We start from the raw sequence: 11,517 nt of genomic DNA, 5'->3' as shown, positions 1-11,517 counted from the left end.
AACTGTGATGGAGGTAATGAAGATAACGGCAACTTCTTTCAAAATGTCCCATGCATGCACTGCTGCACTCAGTGCCCCCAACACTGCAGCAGGCCATCGTCGACCCATGCCTCTGCCGGAGACTCCTGGACACTCACAGGCAAGTCTGGGTCAGTCTCTTGTGGGGCCACTGCTCCTTTCTCCTGGGTCCTAGTGTGCACAAGGTTCTGTTTGTGCCCTCCAAGAGTCTGTTTATCCAGTCCTGTGTACGTTCTGGCAGCTCTATGGTGGGGTTAATGGTGACCTCCTCCAAGAGGGCTTATGCCATACCCAGGTCTGCTGCACCCAGAGTCTCTGCCCCAGCAGTAGGCCACTGCTGACCTGTACCTTTGCAGAAGACACTCAAACACAGTTCTGGCTCAGTCTCTGTGGGGTCTCTGGGTCCTGGTGGGCACAAGGTTTGTTTGAGCCCTCCTAGCATCTCTGGTTGGTAAGGGGTTTGATTCTAAACGGGATTTCGCCCCTCCTGCCTTGCTGGGGCTTCTCCTTTGCCCTTGATCATGGGGTGTCTTTTTTTGGTGGGACCCAACATTCTCCAGTTGATGGTTGTTCAGCAACAAGTTGTAGTTTTGGAGTTCTCACAGGAGAAAATGAGCACACACCCTTCTATTCTGCCATCTTATGCCATCAGTTAATTGATTAATTGTTTCCTATTCTGTGATGGAGTCCCCCTCCACAGTCCCCAAATATTTAGCTAAGTGTGTTCCAGTCACTGGCCTTGAGTTAATGGTGTTTTGGGGAATCAAAAAGGGACAGTCCCACAGATTAGGCAAAACACAGAGAGAGGCAGCAGCTGTAGGAATTGTGATATCAGCTAAGATGAGTGGGAAGCAAACTGGAAGCAGGAATTAGAGAAGCAATGGGAAGATATAAGCATTCCCTTTAAGAACTGCTGAAATGCTAGGGCTGGGGGACAGAGCTTTCTGCAGTATCTGGAAATAAGTATGGAGAAATAAGCCATTTCATTCAAGTATTAAAGGAAACAGTGACTGACTCCAGGGACTAGTGAACTTGGGAATATCCAGTTAAACTTAGAACATTCCTTGTGAAAGGCCACTTGAGACCATGTGAGCTACCACACAGATGATTCAGTAGGAACTGGGTCACATTCAGATCATGATGTGAACTGCAGACCTTGCAGTTGTCCCTTGTACTGTTAATCCATCCCTGCTCTTGAGGTCAATCCCTCAACCATTCTGATTCCTCAGGTTGTCAATAACCTACCTTTCTTCCCCCCTCTCTCTCCTTCTCATTAGAAAAACCAAAAATGAAAGAAAAAAAAGCTGGAAGAGTTTTTGTATTTTCACTTTCTCCCAAGCTTCTTTCCTTCCCTGACTGGAGCAGGAAATTACCCAACTCTTTTATTCTGCTGCTGCTGCTGCTGCTAAGTCACTTCAGTCGTGTCCGACTCTGTGAGACCCCATAGACAGCAGCCCACCAGGCTCCCCCATCCCCGGGATTCTCCAGGCAAGAACACTGAAGTGGGTTGCCATTTCCTTTTATCCTAATCATCTCGTATTTCACCCTAAATATGAGCTACCAGATTCCTCTATTATTTACTTTCCAACTTCTCCCAAATCCCCTGCTTTCTCTAATAAAATATGGTTCACTAGAAATTTCAACTGTGAAATGGCAAGAGAGGGAATAACAAGACAGTGGAGATGGAAGGAAGGGGTTGTGGGAAATGCATTTGCTTGAATTGCCAGTCGTTAGCCATTTGTATGTCCAGACAATGGGCTTTGAAGGGCCTTAATGCTGACATTTGAGTTGATCACACCCCTGATAAGATGCCCGTAACAACCATAACAACCATAACACAACCACCTCACATGTGTACAAATGGCTTATAGCTTATCCACAAGTCCACATGTTCAGCTTGTGTTGTTCACACAACTGTGTTTGGCTGTTATATTATTCTCCTTTCTCACATGAGAAGTGGAAGTTCGGGAAGTTTAAATAGCATGCCTAGTTCTTCTGAATCCAAACCATACTCTCTCTTTGCCAGCTAATATGCTATCCCTAAGTAAGCACCGGTTCTATTTTGATCAGAGATTATTAACCTGGACCCCATGGTCAGGGATAGGGGGTGGAGGGTGCAATAACTCTCAAAGCAAGGAGTTCATAAACTTAACCATTTCTAATTATAATTTAGCCTTTCCTTCCATTACGAATATGGGCAACAGCTGCACCTATAACTTTCTCTCCAGTGAAAACCATGGAAATTTTCATATAAAAGCTATTGTTGCAAATGTCTCAAAATACTGTTTATAGTCATCAGGAAGACTATGATTGTTATTACGTTTGTCATAGAATGCATTAACGATAAGCATGTCTATTAATACACTGCCCCTGTAATATTCTAATAACTGTAATTCACTACCACCGACTTCCTTTGAAATCCTATGGATTTAATGCATTTAAAAACATTCTGAGAAAGAATCCATAGATTTCTCATGATTGCCAAAGGGGCTTATGGTCACGTTCACACACAGGCATGTGCACACACAGACTGAGCTCCTTACCTAAAGGATGAAGCACATGGTCATGAATTGCGTGTTCACCTCGTTCCTGTTTACCATATTGTATCATATATATTTATTACCTTTCCTTCCCTGGTAGCCTGTGAGTCCTCACGAAGCAGGAACGGTACCTTATGTTTCATTGGTTCCTCAGTGCCTAGAACAGGGCTCAGCATTTGTTGAGCTATCATTTATAGAGTGTCTATTTTGTGTAAGGCTCAAGTCCCATTGGGTGGGGTAGAAGAATGGCGTGATTCAAAGGAGAGCAAAACTTCATTCACACGCTTGTGTGAGCACTCGTTCATTTGTTCATTTAGAGAACTATCCAGTGGTACTCAGGGCCAGCCACTGTGGTAGGCTCTGGGGACAACAGGAAAAATGAAACCCAACTCCTTATTCTCATGGAGCACCCATTCCATCTTATGGAAAGGAGAGAAAACAAGATTTCTGAAGAGAGACAGTGGGAATGACCCCATTTGTTCTGGGGTCATAGTCATGGGGAAACTCTAGTTCTTACACTTATATGCATCAGTTGTTTCTGGATAAAAGGTTCCTGGGAGAGTCCCCACAGAGGTAGAAAACATGGACAACGATGTCTTTCCTAAGAGGACAAGCCTGTGGGATGTGCGTGAGGACAGATTACCTTGTTGTGTGGTTGCTGGTCCTGCCTAGTAAACTGTGAGAAGTTAGCCCTCCATTGCCCTGGGTGTTTCTGGGACCGGCCTGTCTGAAGACAGCAAAAAGGGTATCTGCCCTCTCTGCAGTTCCGTTTTGGTTCAAGGATTCTATGATGCTATCAGTTAGTCAGAATGTTGCCTAGATACCTTGGGGCTTCTCTTTCTCACAAGAAACCAACCCGAGAGACAAGCAGGCCAGGTGACTTCGAACCTGCCAAATGTGTGCTGAAAGACCAGGTGGTGGGAGAATGTGGTGGCACAAATCCCTGAATCTCTGGGCCAGGTCATCCATCCAGGCAGGATGGCAAAGGGGGAGACCCCAGCAGAATCAGGAGAGAAAGGGACTTGGAGCTGGGGGTACCTTAGGAATAGCAGAACTGGGGAAAGGATAATGACAACAAGGTCTGGGGCTAACTAAGCAAAATCTGTTAAGGTGAAACATTTCCCCAAGGAGGCATAACCTCAAAATACAAAAAGATAATTTTAACAAACCCACACAATATCCTTGAGGAGAGGTATTATGCCAACGCAAAAAAAAAGTTCATTTTGGTAAATCTAGAACCTGTCCACAACAGTATCTCCATACCTATTTCATAAATGTGTGAAAAAATATTTCCTAGGGAACTCCCTCATCTGTCCCCAGCCTCAACTAGACTCTCTCTTACCCTCCCTCCAACCTCCTCCGTTCTCTTTGAATGTCTTGCTTTAGCAAATGGAGACAATTAGCACCATTAAGTACATGAAATAAATCAACTTGGATGATCTGGAATATCAAATATCATTCTACTCAGTTTGTTACCCATGATAATGGCCTAAACTTTTTCTAAGAAAAATTTCTTGGAAGACTTTATTTCAATCATGCCTCTATCTAGGAAATATTTAATAGGAATGGCACAGTGCTGGGTTCACTGGGCCAGAACAAAAATGTTTCTAACAAAGCACTTACAATCTACCAGGCCTGATAAGAAATGTGTACAGATAACTCTGTGACTAGGTAGAAGGTTACAGGTGGTTTAGAGAATGGGAAGCAGGGAATTAAATGAATAGAAAGGCAAAGAGAGAGGACATCCAGTGGGAAAAAGTTCAAGGACAGGCCAATTCCTCTTAGTTCTGGAGGGTAGAATAGAGACAGATGGAGCATGTAGGAGGGGCCAAGTTCCAGAGAGGCAGGGGTCAGTTTGGAAGATGGAAGTTCTTCTGGTCAGCTCCTGCTGTTCAAAAGCAAGAGATGTAGGAACATGTGGTAAAATGCCCTGGTCACAGGAAGTATTCATTCAAATCAAATTCAGATAATTTGTTAAAGATATTATAGAAAATAGTCCATATATTTTCTCCTTGTTGGTAGGGAGTTTAAACTAGAGAGTTTAAACCACAACTTCTGACTCTATGTGTCTCTTCTTCCACCAACAGAGCATGGAGTTCCCAAGTGATGAAATCATTTCATTCCCAGATGAAATATTAAAACTTCATTCAAAGATTCTTGGGAAATCAAATATTTTTTTTATTTACTGGATTTCATATACCTGATAGTCCTTTAAAAAGCTATCATGTGCCACCTGTAAAATGATTAACAGGTGCCCCGAACAGCACCCTCCCTGTCACTCACACATATTGAGAAACAAATCCTATGGGCACTGATATAACTCACTTTAAGCATGAAGAGTTTCCTATGGAGATCCCTGGCAATCATCCTGGGATGATTTCTTCATCCTGGGGCTGAATGCTCCAAAGTTTTTGTTCTCACTTCATGCTCGAAGTCAACATGACAAGTTAGATTAGATCCCCAGGTAATTACATGAGCCCCTATCGTTCTGAAATGTGCATTCCCAGTAGATGGCCCAATCTGCTATACAAGCCATGACTGAAGCATCCCCATAAGGAATTCAGCCAGCCAGGCCACCTGGGCAGATTATGTATTTGCTTCCAAGTCCAGCAGCCACAGGACCCTAAGCCACAGAAAATTAACAGCTCAGGTCTCAAATGAGAAATTTGCTGAAATGGAAGCTCTCGGGACCAATGCTTTGGTTTTACAAGTTGGTCCATCTTTGGTACAAAGATGGCAAATAGAGTCATTTAATGTTGTTGAAAGCCAGTAACAAAATTCTAAGAGTACCCAAGAACCTGGGGTTCTCTTTTGACCATCCAGAAGGTGAAGCCAGCCAGAAGTTTGCGTGTTGGTCTCTGATTAACTCATCTGCCAGAGGAAAGGCTGGTCAGTAGCCGAAGAACACCAGGCCCAACCCCAGGGGGTTCCTAGTGGTCCCTTTGTGCCTGCTGTAACCTCTTGGCCACAGCAGTGATCAGAGCTGCTCCCTTTCCGCTCCCGTCTTCTGACAGCATGAACATCACATCACATTGAGGAGCTAGTTCTTTCACAGTTTCCCGTAGTATCTGAGAAAAGCTACAGAAAAAGAGAAAGAGAAAACACCATTGGCACTTAATTGGAGCACGTGTCAGTGGTTCCTGCCTTTTTATGAGTAACGTTCCACTGTATAGATGTACCACGTTTTGTTTATCCACTCATCAGTTGATGATGAAAATGTAAACTTGCATAGCCATTATAGAAAACAGTATGGAGGGTCTTCAAAAATTTAAAAGTAGAACCAGCACATGATCCACTAATTCCACTTCTGGATATTCATCCAAAGAAAACAAAACACTAAATAGAAAAGATACATGTATTCCTAAGGTCATTGCAGCATTATTTACAGTAGTCAAAATATGGAAGCAACCCATGTGCGCATCAATAGATGAATGGATAAAGAAATATGACATGATACATAACACACACATATACACACAATGGTATATTAGTCACAAAAAGGATGAAATCTTGCCATTTGCAAAAAGATGAATGGATCTAGAGGGAATTATGCTAAGTGAAGTAAGCCAAACAAAGAAAGACATACAGCATGATTTCACTTATATGTGAAACAAAAAACAAAACAAAACAAATGAACAAACAAAACAAAACAGAAACAGAGTTACAGATACAGGGAACAAACTACTGATGGTCGTCAGGAGGGAGGGGACTAGAGGATCAGGCAAAACAGGTGAAGGGTATTAAAAGGTACAAACTTTCAGTTATAAAATAAGTAAGTTAGGGGGATATAATGTACAGCATAGAAAATATAGTCAATAATACTGCAATAACTTTATACAGTGACAGATAGTTACTAGACTTATGGCGGTGATCAATTTGCAATGTATATAAATATCAAATAACTATCCTGTATACCTAAAACTAATATAATATTGCATGTCAACTATACTTCAGTTTAAAAAAAAGATGGTAAGTTGTTCCCTTAACAACATTAAGGCTTTCAATCCACTAGCATAGGATATCTTTCCATTTATTTAAAGTGAAAGTGAAGTCGCTCAGTCGTGTCCGACACTTTGCGACCCATGGACTGTAGCCCACCAACCTCCTCCGTCCATGGGATTCTCCAGGCAAGAATACTGGAGTGGGCTGCCATTTAATTTCATCAATGTTTTGTAGTTTTCAGTGTACAAGTCTTATACCTCTTTTGTTAATTTATTGTTAAGTATTTTATTCTTTTTGATGCTATTTAAATGGAATTGTTTTCTTAATTTCATTTTCAGATTATTTATTGTTAATGCATAGAAATGCAGTTGATTTTTATATACTGATCTTACATCCTGAAACTTGACTGAATTTGTTTCTTAGTTCCAATAGTTTTTTGTGGATTCCTTAGGATTTCTATATGCAAAATCATATCATCTGCAAACAAAGATAGTTATAGTTTTGCTTTTCCAATATAGATGCCTTTTAGTTCTTTTTCTTGCCTAACTGCCTGTCTAGATTTATACTTGATTCTCCCTTTGAAGTCACATTATTTTTTGACCTGGATCCTATAAGCCTCTCCCTTAAATAAAGACTTGACTGAGATACAAAAACCACACAATCATCTGTAGGCAGTGTTAGAAGCAGTACAATGTTGAAGAACAGTGGCAAGAGTGGACATTCTTGTCTTGTTCCTAATTTTAAGGTGAAATCATCCATCCAGTGCTTTCCCAGTAAGTATGGCATTAGCTGTGTGTTTTCCACAGATGCTTTTATCAGGTTGAAGGAGTTCCTTTATTCTTAGCTTGCTGAGTGCTCTTATCATAAAAGGTGCTCAGTTCAGTTCAGTCACTCAGTTGTGTCTGACTCTTTGTGACCCCATGGACTGCAGCATGCCAGGCCTCCCAGTCCATCACTAACTCCCGGAGTTTACTCAAACATGTCCATTCAGTCAGTGATGCCATCCAATCATCTCATCCTCTGCTGTCCCCTTCATCTCCTGCCTTCAATCTTTCCCAGCATCAGGGTCTTTTCAAATGAGTCAGCTCTTCACATCAGGTGGCCAAAGTATTGGAGTTTCAGCTTCAACATCAGTCCTTCCAATGAACACCCAGGACTGATCTCTTTAAGGATGGACTGGTTGGAACTCCTGCAGTCCCAGAGACTCTCAAGAGTCTTCTCCAACACCACAGTGCAAAAGCATCAATTCTTTGGTACTCAGCTTTCTTTATAGTCCAACTCTCACATCCATACATGACTACTGGAAAAACCATAGCCTTGACTAGATGGAGCTTTGTGGACAAAGTAATGTTTCTGCTTTTTAATATGCTGTCTAAGTTGGTCATAACTTTCCTTCCAAGGAGTAACATCTTGTAATTTCATGGCTGCAGTCACCATCTGCAGTGATTTTGGAGCCCAAAAACATAGTCTCTCACTGTTTCCCCATCTATTTGCCATGAAGTGATGGGACCAGATGCCATGATCTTAGTTTTCTGAATGTTCAGCTTTAAGCCAACTTTTTCACTCTCCTCTTTCACTTTCATCAAGAGGCTCGCTATTTCTTCTTCACTTTCTGCCATAAGTGTGGTGTCATCTGCATATCTGAGGTTATTGATATTTCTCCCAGCAATCTTGATTCCAACTGGTGCTTCATTCAGCCCAGCGTTTCGCATGATGTACTCTGCATATAAGTTAAATAAGCAGGGTGACAATATACAGCCTTGACATACTCCTTTTCCTATTTGGAACCAGTCTGTTGTGCTAGATTTTATCAAAAGTTTTGTCTGCACCTATTGAAATGAACATATGGTTTTTGTCCTTTGGTCAGGTCTTGGTTCAAAGGAAGAGGCTTGCAGGAATTACAGCAAAAATATGTGACCTCAAGGGGAGAATCAAGAAAAGATATCAGTCAGTTATCCTGGATAATTAGTCAGCTTCATAGGAAGGGCTAAGCATCAAGGACTACAGTAATAGTATGTTTATCTATATATTTCAGCATGATTAGAAAATTTTACAAGCTGGCTAATACCTTTCTTCATCTACCAAGATAAAATGTAAAACATTAAATAAAAATAAAAGCTGTCATCATTGCCATCTTTGTAATATGTCCCATAGTCTACAGACACTGTTTAATTGAATTCTCCTGTCAACCTATGAGGTAGGTATGATTTTTATCATCCTTTTACAGATAAAGAACTAGGGTCAAAGAGGGTAAGAAACTGGCCTTGGGCCTCCCAGCTTCTAAGCAGTGGAGCCAGGATTCAAATTCACTCTTCATCCTTCTGCCTGCTGATTCTGAGCTCACACTTGACACACACTCTGTGATGTGCAAAATACTCAGTTCTCACTGCTCCCTTTGAGGTCAGGTTGGACTGTGTTAATGATAACCACTTGTATTTACTGTGTGTGTAAGTTGCTTCAGTCCTATCTGACTCTTTGTGACCCTATGGACTGTAGCTCTCCAGGCTCCTCCATCCATGGGATTCTCCAGGCAAGAATACTGGAGTGGGTTGCCATGCCCTCCTCCAGGGATCTTTCTGACCCACAAATCGAACCCATGTGTCTTATGTCTCCTGCATTGGCAGGTGAGTTCCACTAGCGCCACCCGAGGACTGTGTAAAGCCCTTTACAGGTATGAACTCACTCAATCCTCAAGATTATTTCTGCCTGCCTGAAACAGATGAGGAGCCTGGGGTTTAGGGACGGTGGTGAGCGAGCCTACATCACAGCACTAGGAAGCAGAGCCCCTTTGTCCGTCAGCCCCAACAGGGTCCACACTCAGCCTCAGCCCCCAGCCCTGAGACTCTGGAGCACTCACTGCGGGTGCAGCTTGTACAGGGTGCCGTCCACACCCACGGTGATCCTCATGTGCTCGAGTCCCTGGTCTTCCCTCCTCTTCTCCACGATGGCAGCCAGGCCAGCACCATAAAGCTGGGCCGCCCGCCGGGACACAGCACCGCACACCTCCTTCACCACGATACTATCCTCACATGTGCTGTCCAGGCCGAGCTGCTGCAGGATCCTCCTGACCTGGAGGAGGGCCAGCCGGTCACTGCCAGCAAGCAGAGCAGGATGTCAAGAGCTATTGCTGGGGCCCTGGAACCTGCTCCCCAGGGCTCACAGTCCCCCATCCCTAGGTGCCTGAGCAGGCGAAGAAATGGTCCCAGCAAAGCCAAGGTTGGAGCAGGATGCCTTAGAAGCTGAGATTCGAGAAGGTCTGTCACCCCCAGGAAGTCCCATCATCTTTAAAGAATAAAGTATGAGCACATCATCTTTTCAGAATCAAAAGTGGATCATTTTTTTTTTTTTATTATTTACTTGGCTGCACTGGGTTTTAGTTGCAGCATATGGGATCTATTTTCCTGACCAGGGATGGAACCCAGGCTCCTTGCACTGGGAGCACAGAGGCTTAGCCACCAGACCACCAGGGAAGTCCCTGAAGAGGATCACTTTTTAACCTAACCTAACTCTTCTGTAACCATTTAGGAATCTAGGGGCCCAGAAAGGCTTCTGGCTCCTCAGCTGGGTGCTGTGGTACTGATGTAGCTGGAGAGAGGGAGTAGCCCCAGGAGGAAACCCTCTGCTCAGCCAGGCCCTTACTCTCTATTTTTAAATTTCAAATCTGCTGGAGCCTGGTGAGACAGCATCATGTCCCAATATAGGGCCTTTTATGTCGAGCAGGTGAAACTGATCATGAGTCACCTTTCAATCTGAGACAAGAACTTGGTTTCAAAGATGCCCCTGGTCCGGAGACGTTCTGAAATCTGGCCGCGGAAGAGGAGACCCTGCTTGGTCAAGTCGATCAGGATCTGCCGCACGATTTCCCCCAGGTACATCCCACTGGTCATTTTCTCGTACCTGTTGAGAGAAAGAGAGACAAGGTGGGTAAGACCAGGAAAATCAGTGCTGGTGAGTGGTTCCCAAGAGGATCACATGTCAGAGCATGGAAGGTGTGCCACTGGCATCCACTAGCTGCCTGGGTCACAGTGGGGTGGAGTGGGCAGCAGGCCCAGAGAAGCGCATGCAGGAGACAGTATGATGTGGGAAGGCTGGGCTTTGGAGACATGTTGAGCAGAAGTCAAGTTCCAGCTTGCCACACATTAGCTGCATGACCTGAGTAAGGACTATAAACCATCATTTATGAAACCAGGAGCAAAGCACTGACCCCACAAGACTGTTGGGAGCCAAGCATCTGGTGCACAGTAGATACTAGGCTAAAATAAGTCCCTTTTCTGGCCCCCAAGCTACTTTACCTTGGCTTTGTATTTGAAGAAATCTTCTCCACTAGATCTTGCGCTCCATGAGATAACACATTTGAAGTGTATACACACACCAAGTGTGGTCCAAAATATGAGCTCCCTTCCCTCTTCCTACCAGGCTGTGAGCTCCATGATGGAAGGTGCAAGAGAAAAAGAAGCTCTACAATCAACAGGCACTGACCAGGCACTCTGCCCAGGTACATGTGACAGTATTAATAACAGTGAGGTGGAGCTGGACTCCCACTGCCTGCAGGGTCAGATGAAAATCCGAGTGTGCCTGAGGCTTACATGCTGGACTTGCGTTCTCTTAACTGCTCAGGATTTCATCAGTCTAAGGAACCAACACTTAGACAAACAATGGGGACAGCAAAGTAAATCCAAGTATATTGCCCCCTAACACTCTCCACTCCAGAAATGAGAACCTCCAATGGATTCAGACACAAAACTTGGATGTCCCAACTTGGAATTCAGGTCCCTTGTGATTTTGGCCCCTGGTTCAGCTGGGCTTACGGTAACTTGCCTGCCTCCCAGCTACAAAGACTAGTGCCAAAGGAAGATGTGGGGCCACCAGGGCTGGTCTTGGTCTTGTCAAGCCTCTTCCTACTGAGTGTTCTCAGTTGAATAGTCAGCAAGGCATCTATGACCCAGGCATCCCATCACATTTCCTAGCTCAACTTTTCCACTTGGATATTGTCTCACAGTCAATCTATATTTTCATC

The 11,517-nt window shown here is 43.8% G+C and overlaps 1 protein-coding gene across 2 annotated transcripts in view; it reads right to left on the bottom strand.

Annotated features, from left to right (window-relative positions):
• Window positions 1-4,715: 4,715 nt before the first annotated feature.
• HKDC1 (hexokinase domain containing 1) overlaps window positions 4,716-11,517 on the bottom strand; it is a 39,879-nt gene continuing 33,077 nt past the window's right edge. For both annotated transcript variants that reach the window (XM_010852209.1, XM_010852210.1), the window contains 3 exons: window positions 10,242-10,397; window positions 9,358-9,591; window positions 4,716-5,636 (listed from right to left, as the gene is read on the bottom strand). In XM_010852209.1, the coding sequence (XP_010850511.1) occupies window positions 5,489-5,636; window positions 9,358-9,591; window positions 10,242-10,397 (538 nt within the window). In that variant the 3' untranslated portion in view covers window positions 4,716-5,488. The remainder of the gene's footprint in view (window positions 5,637-9,357; window positions 9,592-10,241; window positions 10,398-11,517) is intronic.

This window comes from Bison bison, unplaced genomic scaffold (genome assembly GCF_000754665.1).
Source record: "Bison bison bison isolate TAMUID 2011002044 unplaced genomic scaffold, Bison_UMD1.0 scf7180017864309, whole genome shotgun sequence".
Lineage (NCBI taxonomy): Eukaryota > Metazoa > Chordata > Mammalia > Artiodactyla > Bovidae > Bison > Bison bison.
The sequence above is the reverse complement of the archived record's forward strand: the minus strand, read 5'-3'. Positions and strand labels throughout refer to the sequence as shown.